This window comes from Gracilinanus agilis, chromosome 2 (assembly GCF_016433145.1).
Source record: "Gracilinanus agilis isolate LMUSP501 chromosome 2, AgileGrace, whole genome shotgun sequence".
NCBI classification, from domain to species: Eukaryota; Metazoa; Chordata; class Mammalia; order Didelphimorphia; family Didelphidae; genus Gracilinanus; species Gracilinanus agilis.
In genome coordinates this window covers 469,242,836-469,263,861 of record NC_058131.1, presented here as the reverse complement: position 1 = coordinate 469,263,861, position 21,026 = coordinate 469,242,836, and the positions used below count along the sequence as shown (strand labels likewise).

The 21,026-nt window shown below is 36.8% G+C and overlaps 1 protein-coding gene across 3 annotated transcripts in view; it reads left to right on the top strand.

The window, feature by feature from the left end:
• DAAM1 (dishevelled associated activator of morphogenesis 1) overlaps window positions 1–21,026 on the top strand; it is a 223,319-nt gene that overhangs the window by 64,901 nt on the left and 137,392 nt on the right. For all 3 annotated transcript variants that reach the window (XM_044664879.1, XM_044664882.1, XM_044664881.1), the window contains exon 2: window positions 16,373–16,585. In XM_044664879.1, coding sequence (XP_044520814.1) covers window positions 16,406–16,585 — 180 coding nt within the window. In that variant the 5' untranslated portion in view covers window positions 16,373–16,405. The remainder of the gene's footprint in view (window positions 1–16,372; window positions 16,586–21,026) is intronic.

The following is a 21,026-nucleotide window of genomic DNA, read 5'->3' as shown; positions in this document are numbered from 1 at the left end:
GATTAAGAACCCTTATTCTAAAAGAAAAAGTCCCAACTATTTCAAGGTAGAACAATTCTTAGAGCCCATTGCGGGTTAGGAATGGAGAGGAGTTTTTCCTCCTTTCCTTCTTGCAAGTTCATTCATGATTCATCTCCACCTCCCCAACAGGGTGTATCCTTCAGGACTCCATTCTGAGCCATTTTTATCTCAGCAGCTTCCAAAATTTTAGTGATTATACATGTGACTCTCAAATCTATATATCCTTCCCTAATCTCTGTCTTATATACTTGTTATCAACTGCCTACCTAAAAGATATCTCTGTAGGGATATCAAATTCCATATCTTAACAACCTCTGAGTCACCCCTGATTCTTTTCTATCCCACTTAATAGTCTCCCTCCCATTACTACAAAGTTGCTAAATTTGGCTGATTCTACCTTTCCAACATTGCTTACATCCATACTCTTTTCTCTACTCCCTTAGTTACTACCTAGTTCAGGAACATTACATTTCCCCAGGGCTATTGCAATAATCTCCTAATTGGTCTTCCTGTTTCCAGACTCTTCCTTCTTCCAATATACCTTTCAAAGGGCTGCCAGAAATCTTTTCAGGTGTCTGATTGAGCCAGTCCCCTGCTCAAAAAATCCTTAGTGTGCCCCTCTCACTTGTAGGATAAAATATAAACTCATTGTTGCATTTAAAGCCTTCCCTAATCAGTCTGGAAAGAGAGAATATAGCTATGTTTCCCATGTAGTACTTTTAATTCTAGCCAAATTAGTCCATTGAATTATGAATGCACTCTATGTATGCATAATTCTTTGTACATTCTGCTTTCATATATGTTGTTCTCTCATGCCTAGATTTCACTCTTTTTAAATCTTGGTATAATCATTCTTAGATTCCTTCCAAGCTCAAGTCTAATTGAGCCTCTGGTGTTACCTCTTTGAAGCTTTCCCTCATTTATTGCCCCACTCCCCCGTTGTGTTAATGTTGTCAATTTCCTCAGATTGCCCTATATTTACTAATCTATGAAGGCCAGCATTAATTTTTTTTTGTCTACTTAGTAAGGGTGTGACATTTGTTAATTTGTCTAATCAATGGTAAGTTTAAGTTGACAGAAAAACATAGGGAAAATATTTATATGGCATGTAAATGCTGAGATAGAACAAGATGATATAATTATAAAATATATAATATAAATAGGGCTTTAAAGTGTTAGTCACACTCTTGAGAGAGCTCCAGGGAGTACTGAAAGAAAGATTGTTAGGACTGGACATGAGAGTCCCAGAGCTTGGTTTTACTAATAAGAAAGCAGAGGCCCAGAAAAGTTAAATGACTTGCTACAAGAGAACTGGGATGAGAACTCCAATAAACCTATTTTAGATGGAGAGGAAGAACCAGTCTTATCTTAAAGACCTTTGTGTGGAATTAGCCACAGTATAGAAATGATACTCAGTGAGGAGATAATAGATTTTACTTCTTTCTTCTCCTTATAGAAATGTACCAAATCAGCAGTGTGTGGTAATTTGAACAAATGTGGGACCTTCATCACTGACTTATCATTGGCTGGCTTATTTTATGCCCTTTTGTAAATAGCTGCCAGAGGCACTAGAGCCTTAGTGCCCTGGACCAATCCAATCTCAGGGACAGCCTCCTTGACTTTGAGGGAAAATTTTAGTCTAGCCTGTATGATGAAGATCCTGATAAATATTGATCCTACCACATGTGGGAAAGCTTTTTACTTCAGCTATGTTCTATGGCAAGAAACTTTTATTGAAAAGAAGTCTCATCTTTGGTTCAGAATACCTTTCTAGATTTCAATTCTACCTCAGTGCATTCTTGAACTCAACTCTATAAAATGAGGAGAATCCTCTGATTGTCTGCCTCATAAGAGTGATTAAAAAGTGAAGTTAATGTTGACAGGGGTAATGTGCTGCCTAATACAAATGGGAACTATATGAAGGACAATTAGAGAAAACATCACCAGATTCATTCATTAAAAATTTTTTTTAAATTAAATCTAATTAATTAATTAATCAACTAATCAATTAATTTAGAGTATTTTTCCATGGTTACATGATTTATGATCTTTTTCTCCCCTCTTCCCAACCCCCTCCCATAGCCAACAAGCAATTCCACTCGGTTTTACATGTGTCATTGCAGATTCACTCATTAAAGGTTTTTAAAAATTCATTTGGAATTAAGTTCACAGGGTGGCATTAAAAATTTATCAAATATATACCACAAATCAGGAGATTTACACATTCCATAAAGAGTTTAAAGGATTCAAATGCTCTAAAAAAACTTGATTCAGTGATCTTTGTTTTAGGCAAGAAAGAAGAGAATTCACAAATGGCCATGTAATGAACAACCTTCATTTATTGTTAGATTCCATTATGATCTATCTTTTCATAAGCTTCCTTCCATTTAATGGAATTGATGGAAGGGAGATGATAGGGAAGGATTTAACAAAGCCCAATGAAATTTTATGTTCTTGTACTGTTAGTTGCTCTCTAATGTGTTTTGAGAATCACCTTTCAGTGATCAAAATGTGTTAAGCAAGATGCCCCTTTCACCAAAGGGTGGAATTCTTTCTCCAGTGGCCTGTTGGAGGAAAGGAAACAGAGCAACTAACATAGTCTATCCCTTTTTGAGGAATGCACCAGGGTTTTTGAATCTGGTAAACAACTTGTCACAGCTATAATTTTAAACCCCAAAATTACCATGCCCTTCGATTTCTATAAACATGTGTAGCACTTACAACTACAAGCAGTGTCAGTGTATGCGTGAGAATGTCCAGCATGTTTTATATCTGAAGTGAAAAATATTGGAGTCAGGGGGTCTGTCATTGTACCATGCCACGTTAGTGTTTCGTCCTTCTTTTTTCTATTTTTGGTGATAGTTTAACAAATTGCCTAGACAGACAAGATGCCTTCAGGCCCAAAGAATGAAAAAAGTAAATGAAGTTAGTGACTGAGAAAAATGTGAGAGGAAGGGGGTGAAAATCATTTCATCCCAAATGCTGTCTTCCTGGCAACAAGTAATCTTGCTAAGTAAGATACACAATGAGAATTTTTTGTGGAAGTGGTAAGCTTAGAATATCGAATCTCTTGGGTGTTTCAAAATGCAGAGAAACTAAATATTCTTTTTTCTTTTTTTAAAGTAATGTTTCTCCTCCTCCCCCATAATCCACCAAGAATTTCCTATCCATTGTAGATAAGCTGAATAACCTTACAAAGTGCTTGATTTAATGATGACAACTGGGCTATGGAGTCTAGACCAGCCTTCCTTCCAGGAATTTGCTCTGCTGATATACATACAAATGTCACTGCAAAGGAATCTGGTTGAAATGTTTCCACCAACACCAACCCTTAAATTTGAACCTGTTCTCCTTTCCCTTGCTCCTTACCACAACCTCATGATAGCCAGTTGAAGAGTTTTCTAGAGTGTTAGATTATAGAGCTAGAAGAGACCTTGTGGTCATTGGAACCTCATCATTTTACAGATGAAGAGCCTGAGACCCAGAAAGGTTAAGTGACTTGTCTTGTTATATAAGATTTTGCCCATCAATCAATTTTCTCTCATTGAAAAGTGCTGACATCTGCTATGAGAAAAAGGATAGAAGTCTGTTAATAGTTACCAGAGATTGAATTTAATTTTAACCAAGCATCTTTGTTCTACATAGTGATTCCTTTTTTTCTTTTGCAATTATATTAAAATAGGCTTGGCATAAAAGTAGTGTAAAACATGAAAGAAAGAAGGCAATTAGTGAATCTTTTATTTGTTTTGAGTAAACATGAGACTATAAGGCCATCTGGACTAGTCTCCATTTCTTTTCTGTTTGCAGAGAATTGTCATTTTTCTTGGAACGAATGCAGAGTGCCATTGTAATCTCAAGTTTACACAATGAATCTTTCGTATAAGTCAAAAATCAAACCTATTTACTAATAAGACTCTTTGGTGATCTTATTTCATATTTTTTTAGAGAGAGATTATCTCTGCTCTGTGTTCAATTTAAGATAACCTAGGAGGGAAGGTAGCAATTGTGAAACCTGATCAGCCAATAAAACTTTATTAAGTACTTCCTATTTACCAGATGTCTCCTGTCTCCCAGATGCTAGTTGTGTGATGCTGGGCAAGTCACAATGCTGTTTGCCTCAGTTTTTTCATCTGTAAAATGAGCTGGAGAAGGAAATGGCAAGCCATTCCATTATCTTTACTAAGAAAATAAATGGGGTCATGAATAGTCAGACACTACTGAAATGACTGAACAGCAACAACTATATGCCAGATTCTGAGAATAAAAAGACAAAAATGAAACAGTCCTTGCCCTCAAGGAGCTTACATTCTAATGAATTAGAGGATGTACACCTAAGAATAACAAAATATATACAATACAAATACAACATAATTTAGGAAGAGAATACTAGGAACTTGGAGTGGGGGAAGAAGGTGAATCAGATAAGACTGCATGGAGAAGGGAGTCCTCAACATGAATGCTGAAACAGTAGATTCCAGGAGGCAAAAGTGAGGAGGAAATGTATTTCAAGCATGAAGGAAATCTAATACAACATCATGGAGAGGGGAAATAGAGTATTGGGTTTGAGGAACAAGAGCAAGAAGACCACTTTGGCTGGGCAGTTGTGTGCAATAAGGTTGGAAAGATAGCTTAAGGTTATATTGTGAAGGTCTTTGCATGTCAAAATGAGGAATTCTTATTACTTAAATTGTAATGTCTATACAAGGTCCATGTGCCAATTAGGATTTTAATGACTCTCTATTCCAGAAAAATTACATATTTTTATATTTGTGTGGTAGGTATACTATTTATTATCTGTACATAGAAATTTGTTGATAACAAGAACTTACAGTTGTTATGGTTCAAGTATGAAAGCCCTGATCATATAATAATAATAATGATAATAATAACATTTCTTTTATTAACTAGCATTTCTATAGTGCTTCAAGATTTGCAAGGTAATTTAAAAATATTAACTCAGCTAATCTTCACACCCACCCTAGGAGGTAGATATTTATATTATTATCCTCATTTTGTGAAAGAGGAAACTGAGGCAAACAGACATTAAATAACACACCCAAGCTCACATAGCCAAGAAGTTTCTGAGGCTAGATTTGAACTTGGACCTACTTGACTCTAACTCTTGCAGAACAAAACTACATTTTCTTTATTTCTGCCCCTTGACAGGAACTTTTTTCCCCCCCCTTTTTTTTTTTTTTTTTTCTCTTACTTTCCGTCATAGAATCAAGACTGTGTACTGATTCTAAAGCAGAAGAATGATAAGGGCTAGGCAATGGGGGTTACACGACTTGCCCAGGGTCATATAGCTAAGAAGTATCTGAGACCAGATTTGAACCCAGGACCTCTTGTCTCTAGGATTTGCTCTCAATCCACTGAGCCACCTAGCTTCCCCCAGGAACTTTTTCTTGAATGCCAATAGCAAATCATCCTTTTCTACCCCAATAACTAGGCAGGCCAGAGTGGCAAAGTAGGAAGAATACTATATTTGGAGAATTAGTGACCTTAGTGGCTAGTGCTGGCTCTGCTATGTGATCTTGAGGAGAATCACTTAACCCCTCTGGGTACCAGTTTGCTCATCTGTAAAATGAGAGGGCTTATCTCACCACTGCCTTTAAGTTTTAATGTTCTGTGAGTTTAAGAATATGCCCTGGTGCTCATCCTCTAGAAGTAGGTCAGTTATTCCAAACATAAATGGTGTCAAGACTTATAGGCTGTGACTGTTTCAGTTGTCTTTTTCAGACTCTCCAAATCTCCTGTGGAATACAGTTAATCATTTGTTCTCTTAAGCAGGGAAGACACCAAGGAGTGGCGTGTCACTCGATTCTCTCAAAAATAATGTGTGCAGTGATGAGGAAACCTGGTCAGACAGGGCTGTATCTGCACTTAGTTAAACATAATGGTACTTAAGAGGATAAAGTTGGAAAGAGCAATTGGATCTGACCAAGTGCTCTCAGAAGAAATCTGTTCTGGAAGTAACACCATTTTATAAGCATAGGCATCAGTTCTTTAGCTATTTCAAGGAGAGGGAAGGTTTCAAAAGAACCCAGGGAACATCGTGATAGGTGCCTTGTATCCTTGGAAAACTGGGGGAACAGGATGGTCTGTAAGAGGACAGATCACTTAATCCCATGCTGTTTGCCCTCTGGCCATTTTTGTTTCCTCTTTATTCCCTTCCCACTGGATCCTAGATCTCCACATAACTTACTAGGTATTTGCAAACTTTATTCCTTGAACTATTTAATTATTCTCCATATATCTTCTTTATCTTCTTCCCATTGGATTCTTTTTTTATTTTAAACCCTTACCCTTCTATCTTAGAACCAATGAACTGTATTGATTCTAAGACAGAAGAATAGTAAGGACTAGGCAATGGTGGTCAAGTGACTTGCCCAGGGTGACACAGCTAGGAAGTATTTGAGGCCAAATTTGAATTCAGGATCTTTGATCTTTGGGCCTGGATCTCAATCTATGCCACCTAGCTGCCACACTCCTCCCATTGGATTCAGGAAACTGCTCCTAGAATCCTGGGCTCTGATTGATGATCTTTCGCCTAATGTTTCCTGGAGCCAGCTCTGTATGCCACTTCTTAGATAGTTCCAAATCCTACTACTATATGTGTTTCCCGCCTTGTTGCTTCTCTTTATGTCTTCCCACATTGGAATGTGAGTTCCTTAAGAGCAGGGACTTAATTACTTGCCTTTGTATCTGCATTGGTTAGCAGTATGGAACATGTTGTAAAATGCTTAATAAATGCTTTATAATTCGTTCATAAGCATTCTTTTCCTGTGAACATGAAAGCGTCTTACTTTCCTTTCTGAGTTTCTAGTTCATTCTCTATTTCATATAGGTATTTATAAGGAAGGAATATTGTGAGTTTTCAAGTGCCTTATGAATAAGTTTTTATTATAAAGGGTATTTTTTTTGGAAAAACAAACAAACATGAACTGGATTATTTAAAAGAATTTCATATAGGTATTTATAAGGAAGGAATATTGTGAGTTTTCAAGTGCCTTATGAATAAGTTTTTATTATAAAGGGTTTGTTTTTTGGAAAAACAAACAAACATGAACTGGATTATTTAAAAGAAAGCTAAAATTGTAACTAGATCTCTTCTTGCTCATGCGGTTATGAATATAGTTCATTAATAGTGATAATATTAATAATAGCTAGCACTTTAAATTTTATAGACTACTTCATAAATACCTCATTTTATTTCCACAACCACCATGGGAGGTGTAGTTGCTATTACTACCCCCTTTTTATAGATGAGGAAACCTAGGCAGATAGAGGCTAAGTGACTTTCCGAGAGTCCCACAGCTAGTAAATCTCTAGTAAATGTCTGAGGCTAGATTTGAATTCAGGTTTTTCTGACTCCAAAGACCATTGTTCTATCCACAGTGCTACCTACCTGCTTGATGTTAATGTTAATATTTGATTGAAATCTGTATTTGATGTCCCTGAGGTCAGATGAAAGCTTCAACCTGAAAGGAAAGGTGGATTTACACTTTTGTTTCAGGGCTCTTTTTCATTTTCCCCCTCCCAACCCTTTCTAACCTCCCAGGTAGATTTTGGGCTTAAATGGGCTCTCCTTTCTTTCTTGTTTATTTCTGTTAGTGGCACCAAACCATTCAGTCACCAATATGTGAAACTTTAGTGTTTGACTCCTCTCTCTACTCTCTCTCTGCTTCATTGCCCGTATAGGTTCTAGTAAAAGCTACTTGGACTTGTAATTACAAGATGTTTTCCTGGTATTCAAGATACCACATGGTTTTTTGTTGTTGTTGTTGTTGTTTTTTAAATCTCATACCACTAATAAACATGTGGTATCTGCATGTAAAGTAGACTACTTGCCATTCTTTGAATGTGTTCAGTCCTGTTCTTCTGTGGCTTTGCTCACATCATTGCCTGTACTTGAGATATATTTTCTTTCTATGGACTTCCTTTTGCTGTGGTAAGACCAATCTGAAATGTAGGCTTCTTCCTTGATTCCTTCTCTTGAATTAATAAAATTTCTATGCTTCTAAGACACTGAAAGGTATTTGATTTGTAACTTATCTTGAGTTTTTAGGGATCATGTTACAGCATTGTTCCAAAACTATAATGGGAAAGGACACTAGATTTAGATTCAAAGGACTTGTATGGATTCTGGCCACCCTTACTTGTCTGGGTATCATTGGCCTCAACTTCCTTGTATGGAAAATGAATTTGTAATAAATAAACACTTTCTAAGGATGCATTCAGTTCTAAATGCTAAGATGCTATGATTTTGGATTAGTTATTTTTAAGTGTTGTGAGGAGTTACTAAATAATGAGCTCCATGATAGAAATTTATTTACTCTTTGTACCACTCCCAGGGACAAGCATAATACTCTGCACATAGTAAGCACTTATTGAATGTGTAACTGTTTAATTTTTTTCATTTTAAAAAATAGTCATGCAAAATACACTTCCATATTGATCATTGTTATAAGAGTACACACATACAAAGCCAAAACCGCCAAATAAAACCAAAGATACGTTGATGTAAAAGATGACTCCAACAGTTCTTTCTCTGGAGGTGGATAACATTCCCCATCATAAGTCTTTCAGGATTGTCCCAAATCATTACACTGCTGAGAGCATCCAAGTTTTCACATAAAACCATTGTCCAATATTGTTATTATTGTGTACACTGTTCTCCCAGTTCTGCTAATTTCACTCTGCATCAGTTCCCACCAATCTTTCCAGCTTTTTCTGAAACTGTCTTGCTTATCATTTCTTATCTATAGCACAATTGTATTCTATTATTACCAACATGTACCCGAATGTGTAACTGCTTTAAAGATTTTTGAATGAACACATTTTCATTCTGGGTCCAGCTGTAGGGGAGGGTAGCATACTATAAAACTTTTGAAAGGACTTATTTTTCGCCCCCATTGAATCAGATTACCAAGTGGTCACTGTTGGCTCTTTTGGGAGGACTTCTTTTTAGATAATTCAGTGCATGACTTGACTTGCCAATTCTAATTTCTCTTTGTGATCAACATACGTTTCCTAATATATGAACCTTATTATGGTGGATTTGGGGGATTTATAGCTTAAGCTCTTGGTCAAAGTCCTAGATTGCTAAACAGAAGAATTGTTGGCAGCCTTTGAGATGGAAACTTGGAATGATGGAACGTTGATAGTTTGCAGTTCTACAGTAATATCTCAAGATATTTTTTCTCATTGCGTGCATACTAACAGAATATGTTAGCCTTCAAAGGATACCATCAATAAATATTTTCTTTGGCCAAGGCTCATTTGGATTTGAGAACATGCAAAAACATTCGATGAGCCCCTTACTTACCTAGGACTAAATACCAAAGGAAGTAGAAAGGTTTTGATCATCAGTAGTCCTGTTTATGGGCAATGTATGGCTAAAAACAAAGTTGAAATTGGACTTGAAGCAATAATCTGGAAACTTCTTCCATGAGACTTTCTTTTTTTTCTTCTTCTTAAGATGAAAGGACAATAACACTTTCAGTTGTGTTGTAGAAATCTTTGGGTTGGGATAATTGTCTTCTGGCTAAGTGGAGTTTCCAGAATCTACTCCAAAAAATGCCTTAATATACTTTTGAGACCAAATGTTGTGGGAAGGGCCGGCCCCATTGGCTTTGATGGCCTTTTCACAGTTTCCTAACTGAGAGGATGTAGATATTTCAGAGGAAAACAAAATTCCCTTTGTGTTCCTAGGGGGTACTTGATATACTATCCCTGGCTTACTTAGACTGTGTTCTATTATTTTGTTTCCAAATCTTGTTTGGCATCTAGTGTTCTTGGGAAATAAACCCAGACGTGTGGAATGTGTAAGAGAATAGAAAGAGCTAGGAAAGAAGAAAAGCATTTCCCCCAAATTCTTCTTGATAAGATAATTTTGGTTAACATTATACTATCATCACAATACAAAATGCACATCAATTATACTTTAGAATGTGCAAAACTCACTTTTTAAGATTCTATTGTCTTCTTTGCACAACTTTAAACACATTTTTGATATTTAAAATTTTATTCTTAGCTTTTGTTTTCATATCACTTACATTTCCCACTTTTTATCTCCTTCCAGAAAGTCATCCTGGATAACTGAAAGGAAAACAAGGGGGCTATAAAGTTCAGCAAAACTAACCAATGTATCAGAAGTCTGACATGTGCAATGATTGTAATCCATATATAGTACTTACCTCTTCATAGAATCATGGCAAAGTCTCTTTTCATATCTCCTTTTTGGGTGACAAGCTTGATCATTATAATTTGTCAGTATTACACTTGTCTGGATATATTTTTATTAGTTTTGCTCACTTCACTTTGATTCAATTCATATATCTTCATATGTATTCTTTAATTTCATTCATATCGTTTTTCTCTGTATTCTTTTAAGTTCATAATTTCATACAGCATAATAAAATTTATGGGAGAAAAAAACCTTGGAAAATAGAATGTAATGGAAGGTAATGCCATAGTTAAAGCATCTATTTTGTTTCCAGTCATTTGCTACTATAAAAAGGTTTGCTATAAATATTTTGGTGCTACTCTGACTCCTTCTACTTTGCCAGTAGATACACCTCTATGCTGGACTTCAAAAGCTATTTCTGATTCCTTCCTTGCTCAAATATTTAGGGTTTGCTGGCCTAGTTCCCTACCCTGAGTGGTTAGTTAGGGGACAGGCCTGGGAACCCTGGATTTTATTTCTCTACAGGCCAGTGTAGCCATTCATACTTGACTCTCTGATCCCAGTTCCTCCCTTTTTCTTCTCCTTTCCTTCTTGGCTGGGTTGAATGAGCATCCACTACTTTTTTTTTCTTTTTTTTTTTTTCAGGACTTGAGGGTAGAAGAGTATTTCAAGTAAATTCTCTGCAGCCTTGTGTGGGGAGAGGTCCCAAAATTAGGGGTGTTCTTAGGTAGAAGATAGCAGATTTAATTTTCCCCATCCCATTCTCCTTATGTTGCTGAACAGACTCAATATTTACCATTCATTGAGATGTGGGAATGAGGAGTCCAGGGCAGCTGAGATGTTTCATCAAAGTTTCTGCAGCAAGTGGGGATCCCAGTATAGGCTGCAGACATAATCCTACCACTTGATTGTGTCTCATTGTTGTGTCTCATTGCCAGGAGCCTGGAGGGCTAGTGTGGAAGGGAGAGAATGCTTCGAGGACTAGCATTTTTTTTGCAGGATTAATGAGTAGATATTTTAATTTACTAGATTCTCCTTGTCCTGTGAATTCAACTGTACTCATTTTACATGTGACACATAATTTTTTTTTGAGAGATTTTCAAGAATTAATGGTGTCTGGGAAAAGTGTCTGGCTTGCTATTGTCCCATCACTTTCAAGTCCACTTTAGTTGTTCAAACCCCATTTAAGGTTTTATTGATAAAAATATTGGAGTAGTTCCCGTTTCTTTCTCTAGCTCATTTTACAGCTGAGGAAACTGAGGCTAACATGGGCAAGTGACTTGCCTGGGGTCACCCAGCTAGTAAGTATCTGAGTCCAGATTTGAACTCCTGAAGATGAGTCCTCCTTACTCCAAGCTGCAGATTAACTATCCATTGTGCCACTTAGCTGCCCTCGCAAGTTTACTACCTGTTTTTTTCCCTCATTAGTATAGCTGATTTTCCCTTTTAGTTTGTCTCTAGCAAAGGAAGAGGACGACATTTGTTATGAGTCTTCTAGTGGGTTTTTTCCTCTGAAAGACAAACATCTTAAGAATATTGAACTTTTATTTTTTTTTAATTTAACTTATGTTTTTACCAATTACATGTAATAAATTTCCATATAAGTTTTCTGAAGTTATATGAACCAAATTGTCTTGCTCATTTCAGGGCTGGCAAGCAATTCAGTCTTGGTTATACATGTATTATCACGCAAAACATTTCCATATTAATTTTTGTAAGTGAATAATCTCATAAAACCCAAGCCCCCAAATATATACCCAAATAAACAAGTGAAAAAATCATCTGCTTTCATTTGCATTTCTACTCCAACAATTCTTTCTCTGGAGGTGGATAGCAAGGAGTATTTATCTTTTAGAGAAAACTTTAAGATATGAATATCAGCATCAATTCAGATTTGTTTGAAATCTCATTCCTTTCTTTTTCTTTTGGTCTGCTTTTTATAAAAGACTTCATCTTGTCTTTTCCATTACCTCACGTGGGTGGTTGTGAGGTTCAAATAGGACCATGTATGTAAAAGCATTTTGTAAATTGTTTCTTTTTAAACCCTTATCATCTGTCTGAGAATCAATACTCTGTATTGTTTCCAAGGCAGAAGAACAGTAAGGGCTAGGCAATGGGGGATTAAGTGACTTGTCCAGGATTACACAGGTAGAAAGTATCTGAGGTCATATTGAACCCAGGACTCCTCCTCTCTAGGACTGGCTCTCTAGTGAGTCATCTAGCTTCCCATCATTTTGTAAATTTTTGAAAAACTGTCATGATCCACTACCACTTTGAAAATTCTACATTGCTTCAGGAAGCCTAGAGCTCAGACAAATTCCTTCTGGCATTTGGGAAACAGAAAAAAAAAAATGGCCTAATTTCATTGTTAAGATGTCAGCGTTTTATTGGAGCATTTTTGTAGAATTAAACATGAAAGATTATCATGATTGAAATGCAAGTAGACACACAAATCTAGTTCTTAACATAGCTTGCAAATACAGGCAAGCCCATCACATGTAGTTTCCTACTGATATTTGGCACATTCAGCTCTTCTCAACTGGAATGGATGATACGTGTAACACTTATTTAGAGAATGTTTTATGTTGCCCTAATTAAAACTATTGAAACCAATTTGTAGTAGTCATCAGCACAGTGATCTTACAATGGAAACACTTATATTGCTCAGACTTCCATTAGGAAATCAGTTCTGTTAATCAAGGCTAAGCAATGTTGTACCAAAGCCCTTCTATCAGAAGATGGCACATATATCAATTTTCATTGACCAGAGAGCGGAAGTTTGACAAGACTTTGCAAGTCAGAGGCTTGAGGATGATCAACAGCACTCTTCTTGGCAGCCTGGAAGGAATGGGGTTGAAACTGCCAATTCATGTTAGAACATGGTACTCATACAGCCAATGTATGGTCTTATTCCCTTGGTGGGTAAATTAAGTCTGGATGGAGATGGTCTACTTTAGGTACATAGCTTTAGATTATATCCCTAGCTGGTCGTCTTAAGGATGGATTATATTGCTTGGTGTGGAGATTTGGAAGGACTGGGTTTGTTAGAATGAAAGCCCATTTTGTTATCAGTACCTTGAAAAGATCACTACATGCTTCTTGAAGGGTAATCGTTTCACCTCTGGTGAGGAAAAGCAAGAATTAAAAATAGGATTATTTGTGTTGTGATATAGTGAATAATAGAAAATGCATGGGCTATTTTTCCTGTGTCCTCTAGGTAGCATCCTTTTTGTTATAAGGCACCTGCAAAATCTCTATGGGGCCCTCTTTTTGAGTAAGTGCCATTTTAATGAATTCCTCCTCTCCCCACTCCCTTCCCAAAATAAGAGCACTGTAAGCTATTCTCACTAACTGGAAGAATAGTATTGATAGAATGTCTGATTCTTTGCTAAGCAAAATGCACCTGTTCTAGAATCCAAAGTAACTACTTAATTATTTCCTTGTGCAGTACATAGCAGTTATCTGCAATATTTCAGATGAACTGCATTTTAGATACCCCAGAGACTTCCTTTTTGCTTCTGAACAAATGCCAGAAGCTGAGATGAGCAGAACTCCATTGGTTGGAGGCCCAGTTGCCATGTTGGAATTGACCTGATCTGAGTAAAAAGGAATCAAGATGTTCCAATGCAGGCCCCATGACTTCATCAACAATTCATCACTTTTGAGACTGTGGATGAGGAGGAGACCCATCCATATCCCTAATTATTTGGGAGAGGGAATATATAAACCATGATCCTAGCTGGCTTGGTTCAGAGAATACATAGGTCTAGTGAAACTTACCTCAGAAGATGATAGCCTTTTGTTTATAAAACCATAGTATTATCTAATCAAGTAGAAGTAATATGTTACCCATTTGGTTCATTATCTCTTCAGAATACAAGAGCAAAGTCTGTGTGGGAACAGTGCACCAATCTCAGGTTCTTAAAAGTTCAGATTTGTTTAGCTGGGTTTTCAATGTACTTAGAAAACAAAAAACAGCAACCTTCCTATTCTGTTTGCTGCCTGTAGGTTATAAACTCCTGCTAAATTCCCAGAGTGGGCCAGAGTCTGATTAAAATTTAAATAAGAGACATTTAACAAAATGAATAAAAACTACAGTATGTCAATTTATGGCTTTCTAAATCTATGCATGGCCAGCAGATCTCCAGGGATCTCTTTCTATTTGAGTTTGACAACTGTGAGTTAGAGGAACGATATCTTGTCTGAACAATGTGTGTTTTCCAGTCATCTACCTCCTTGTTTATGTCCCTAATGCTTTTTAGAATGGGCTGCAGCTTGGAGGCTGGACCTTATTTGATGAATATGTTATAAAAGGCCTTGTTAAAATTGCTTTGAATCCAATTAAGAAGTTGTGATGAATAATTTAACTTTAAAAAAATATACCTTGTCAGAGCCAGCATTTTGGTTTTTATTAATGTGATTTGAATCCATTACTTGAGTAAAACCTTATTATCTCATTACAAATTTAGTAAACCAAGCCAAGACACACATACTCTTGTTTTGTTGAAGTCTTGTTTGAATGGTCTTTTACTGAAGAAATACTATGGACTGGTTTTTAAACTTCAGTTTTACACAATTATTTTTCTTAACCAGTTCGGAAGTGTCTTTTATGCCATTATAATGTAGTTTTGGATTGTGTTCCTTTTATTCTCATTTAATATTTATTGAACATATACTAAAAGAATCTGTGCTAGATAATCAGAGGAACACAAAGATGAAGAATGTCATAGGTACTCATTAAGAGTTTTACAGTTTTAGTAGGAAAGAAATTCATAGGCACTGAGAGCTAGAATACAAACAGGTGTGCTGGAATACTTGTACAAGCTGTTAGATTTTTTATGTGAATATTTACACCTTGGAAAGGGACAAAGCAAACTTTGATTTATTATTTCATTGATTATCTAGCTTGAAGGTGTCAAAGGCAGGCGGAGTAGCCCAGCTGAAAACAAATTAAAATGTAATTGGAAAATATTTAACAAAATAAATAAAAATAGAATAGAATATAATGTGTTAAGTGGTTTTGGTAGTCAATATGGCCCATAGGAATCATTATTTAAGGTTTTTTGGTCCCTTTTTCTAGTTGAGTTTGATACCATTGGTCTAGATTTAAGAAAGTAATGGAGAAAATGTTATTAATGGAGACTAAACTTAAGCAGTGCATTCTGTATACATTTGTCTTTTTCCCCCATAGCTAAATTTATGAGTAGCCACCTGAACATAAAGCTATAAAAATAATTAGAGAAAAAAAAACAACTACAGAAATTTGTAAGAGGGAGAAAGCCTCTGCAGGAAATATCAGGGAAATCTATGAGACTTTATGACATTTGAGCTGGATTTTGAAGGATATTTAGCCTTTTTACAAGTAGAAATGAGTGAGAACATTACAAATAGAGGCATTAGTGTGAATAAAGTCCTCAAAATAATAAGTCACAATCATGTACAATTAAACACTGGGTATTTGTATGGGTATAGTTATTGTTCAGTTGTTTTTCAGTTATGTCCCCATTTGGAATTTTCTTGGCAAAGATACTGGAGTGGTTTGCCATTTTCTTCTCCAACTCATTTTACAGATGAGGAGATAGAGGGAAACAGGGTTTAGAGGTTTGCCCGGTGTAACTAGTATCTGAGGCCAGCTTTTAACTTAGAAGATGAATCTTCCAGAACTTAGGTTCTGTCTATCCATTGCTCTATCCATTGTGTCACCTAGCTGCCCCTTCCCTCATCACTGAATCAAAAAAGTGGGAAGAGGGAGGGAAGGTCCCTAGCACTCTGTCCACTGTGCCATCTATCTGTCAATAGATATGGTAGATTAGGCAGGAAGGTTTGTTGAGGGTAGGTCTTGGAAGACCTTGAAAGTAAGATTACAGATTCTGAATTTTATAATATTTAGGCAATGGGAAGCCCCTGGAAGTTCTTCAACAGGGAATAATATTATCCAAGCACTGCTATGGGAAGATTAATTTGGCCTCCATGTTTAACAAAGTAGAGTTGAGGAAATTGGTTAAGACTTGAATTTGCCCTTAAAATAACTAATAAAGTCCCATTTTATTTTTTTGTCTAACTGGATGCATTTATATTTGCTTGCACTGCATGTCTGTAAATTAGTTTGATTGATCTTCTCATTTGAATATAAATACTCAACTCTCCAATCTTTTCTTTCAGAACTTAGCCACAGAAGTATAGAGTATTTTCACCATGACCCCAAGGAAAAGAAGTGGACGGATTTCATTCGTCTTTTGCTGTTTTCAAAGTAATGATCCCCCAGAGATCACATATCGACTACGCAATGACAGCAATTTTGCGCTTCAGACGATGGAACCTGCATTTCCCATGCCCCCAGTAGAAGAACTGGATGTTATGTTCAGTGAACTTGTGGTGAGTATTGGGTATGAATCAATTCTCTTAGTAAGGTGGGGAGGTCTCAAGAAGGAACCTTAACAATGACTATTGGCTTCTCTTTCCCCACTGTAGAACCTTGACTGATCTTCCTTTTATTCTTTTCTCTTCCCTCATTTTTATTCTTCTTTAGTTGTTTTTCAGTCATGTCTGACTCTATATGACGCCATTTGGGATTTTCTTGGCAAAGATATTGAAGTGGTTTGCCATTTTCTTTTCCAACTCATTTTATAGAGGAAACCGAGGCAAACAGGGTTAAGTGACTGCCGAGGGTTACACAACTAGTAAGTGTCTGAAGACAGATTTGAATTCAGAAAGATGAATTTTTCAGACTCCAGGCCCTGTGTTCTATCCACGGTGCCACCCAGCTACCCCTCCCCTCATTACTGAATTAAAGAAGTAGGAAGAGGGAGGGAAGATGAAATAGATGTAATCATATGTTCTGGAGTAGCTTTAAAATGGTAGGCTTCCTTAAGGAAGCCATATCACATCCTTCCTTATTGTTCCTTTTGCCCATCCGTATTGACCTTTGAGACTCAAAAGTACTAAGAGATACCTCACAATGTTCTTCCATTCTAGGGAATTGCTCCAGGCCTTTTTCTCCCATGTACTTTATGACTTTTTAGACAGTTCAAATATACGATTCCTTTTCTCACTTTTTTTTCTTTAACAGAAAAATGATACTTATTTTTAAGACTCTTTGAAAGCAATAACCTTAGTAGTATTTTGTAATGATAGGTTCTGAGTAGTAACAGTTGAAGTTAATCTTTTTGTAGGCACTATCTTATTTCAGAAGCAATATGTTGAAATGAGTCACATTTAGTGATATCTATCTAGGTCCTATCCTAAAAGGACATTGCTCAATTTCATTTCAAGAATCCCTTTGAAGCATTTTTATTCTGGTTGAAAAAAATTCAAGTATAGGGAAAAAGTAGGCATTAAAGCCCCAGTGTATATGATGTTAGGAAAAGTGGTTTTGATCTAAAGCTGCCCTCACTTGATTAAATTATGTTTTCTCTAAAGAACATGGTTCTTAATATTGTCATTAACAAATATTATTCAAATGACATTGAGTAGGTAGAATATAGGAAATAAAAAATAAAAAGTTACAGCTCTGTCTTAAGATTTAGACATAGACATTGCAGTCAATCTGTTAATAATAGAGATATGCCAATGTGAAGGCATCACAAATAATGCTAATATTTACAGGTTATTTTGAGTGTTATCTAAGTAAAGTTTTGTTTCCTGTTCTTAACTGGCTTTTGGCAGAAAGCAGCAAAGGTGGTAAATTAGTACTTCATTTTTATTTTGTGTTGATTAATCTAGAAACATGATCCTCAGCAATCATATGCAAAGTACTGTTCCTAGTGCTATGAGACCCACAGACTCATAGGTTGAGCACTACTGTGATTAGCTTTGATGAGGGTGAGGAGAGGGGAATGGATCATTCCTGTCCTGTAGAAGGGAAGGACCTTAAGTTGGGAAACAGAAGTTTTGTAGTCTAATATCCTCATTTTTCAGATGAGAAAACTGAGACCTAAAAGAATTGTAATTTGCCCAAGGTCCCACAGGACCCACAGTGGTAGAAATAAGTAATACAAAGTCTTCTGTCTCCAAATCTGACATTTTTTCTGCTGATTCACCCTTTCAGAGGAAGAGTGTGGGTGTGTGTATGTATGTCTATGTGTACATAAATAATCCTTGCCTAAAAGATATGACCATTTAATCAGCAGTGTAGACATAGTATTGCATATTAATATAATATAAGCCATGGGTGTGGTGGGCTTGAAGAACAAGGAGGAAGGGGGGGGGGGTGCCTTTTGAATAGTGTTTTCAAGTTGAGGAAGGAAGTGGTGATAGTTAAAATGTTAGATCTTTAAAGGAAGGAAATAAACCTAAGCCAAAGTACCATTTTTTTCCTATTTAATGAGTTTTAAAACCAAACACAAGTTGAATCAGATGTTGTTGACTCAGGCTCTGTAAATGGTTTTTTTGGGGGACGTTTCTATTAGCACAGGACCAACCTTTCTCAGCATTAGATTCCTTTGAGCAAAGAGCAGGACCAGGACTCTTACAGTACCTCCCAAAGTGTTACTCAGTGGTTCATTTGTGCTTGACTCTTTGTGACCCCAAAGTGGGTTTTCTTGGCAGAGATACTGGAGTGTTTTCCCATGTCCTTCTCCAGTGGATTAAGGCAGACACATCAAGGGATTCATACTGCTAGTGAGAGTCTGAAGTGGTGTTTGAACTCAGGACTTCCTGCCCTAGCTCTGACCCCCCTGAGCCATATACCTGCCTCATACCTCCTACTATATCCACAAACTACCGTTACTGTAATAGACCTGCCAACCAAGATGAGATCGGGAGAAGTGGAAGGCCTGGTGGTAGATAAGTGAATCTCAAAGACAGTGAAAGTGAAATCCTGTGAGCTCTAGATTTTTGATGTCTTAATTCTGGGAGAATGTTGCCTGCAGCTGTTAGTTGTTAGAAAGTGGGTGCCAAACCATGGCTTTAGGCTTAAACCATTGAAAAAAAACTGTTTTGAGATTTGTAGCTTTCCTGGTGAGTAACTGACTTTTGACTACTGCTTGAGTTCACTCAGAACCAACCACAAGCTCTTCCACAAACTGCCTGACTTTCATGTGGGAGCCTGAGGTGGAGAAATGTCTGTTAAGAGCCACAAGACTCAGCTGTTTTATGGGATACTGAGTTATAGAAGCAAGGGGAAAAGTTCCTTAATATTCATATCATCCATCTTAAATGAACCTGTGATCAGCAGAAGTGACACTGTCTGATATCATGGCATAAAAATAGATTGCTGTTTATGGTTCATAACATGATTTCTGTATAACAAATTTGTCAGTCAGGTAGTGCAAATATAATCATATTTTTTGCCTCAAGTCCACTCTCTTCTCTTCACAGACAAAGCTACCTTCTTAATTCTGGCGCTCACCTCTTCTCTTCACTATATTCTTTGCACATCTTTATTGGCTTTCACCTCTATGATCCATCCTCGACATAGCTGGTGAAGGCATTTTTCTAAGGCACAGGGTTGACCTTGGCATTCCCCTGCTCAGTAGTTTTTGTGAATCTCTTCTGTCTCTTCCTGGAGTAAAATGCCAATTCTTACACCTGACAGTTTAAGGACCTCCAGAGTCAGGTTTCCATCTACTTTTCCAGCCTATATTTCATACTATTTTCTTAATTATTCCCTATTTATTATATAGAATCCCATAATTCCAATTATATAGAATTCCATAATTCTTTCTGTAAAATTTGTCTGTTCCAGGGAAAATAGCTCTTCCCCCAAACAGCATTTCATTTCTTCATACCTACTTCCTTTTGTCCAGTCTGTCTTTTATACCCAGAATGCCTTCCTCATATCTGCCTCCCAGATCTTTTAACTTCTTTCAAGGTTCACTGCAGTGCATCTCCAAGAAGCCGTCTTTGATTCTCTCTCCACTCAGTCATTAGTGCTCTCTTTCTCCTCAATTTACCCTGTATTATTTGATACATGTGCATCTGCTGGCATAATATAAATAAGGCTTGTTGTATCCCAAGTACCTAGAACAGTGCCTTAATGCTTAATGTTAATTGATTGAATTTTAAAGAGGAGGAAGCTAAGAGATAAGTGTATTTCCATAGAGTTAATATGATTTGGAATCCGTGATTTGACCTTGGGCCTCCTGAGCTCCTGTGTTCTTTCCCCTTTAACTGGGGAATCATCAATTTATAAAACCCTGAGCCAATGCCCTTGTTTCTTCCTCCTTAGGAAGTCTCACATGCATATGAAGTAACCAATGTGGAGATCTGATTTCTGCCTCCCAATCACCCATGAAACTGGGGATCATTCTATGGGAGGCTGACATTACTAGCCAATACCTCTGCTTTGTTAGATGAATGTTGCATGTGTACATCTGTTCATAGATACATATGTTTTATGTCTTAAGTGGCATCAAGTTTGTTTGAGAATTTACTTATAGCAATTTTATCTCCCCATGAATAATATTCAGTAGGGTAGGGTTCACTTAGCCCCCTAAATCATTAAGCAATATAAATTGAATTAAATAAAATAGGAATTCCCTGTTTTCTAGTGCCTCATCTGACGCTGACTATGATATCTGAAATTTTCCTGCTTCAAGTCATAGTTTATTAAAAAGCCTTAGGAAGCTAAGTGGCATAATGGATAAAGCACTCATCCTGGAGTCAGGAAGACCTTAGTTCAAATACAGCCTCAGACACTTACTAGTTGCATGACCTTGGGCAAGTCACTTAACCCTCTTTGCCTCAGTTTCCTCAACTGTAAAATGAACTGGAGAAGGAAATGGCAAACCACTCCAGTGTCTTTGCGAGAAAACCTCAAATAAGGTCATGGAAGGTCTGAAATGCCTGAACAACAACAAAAAAAGCCTTGAACCCT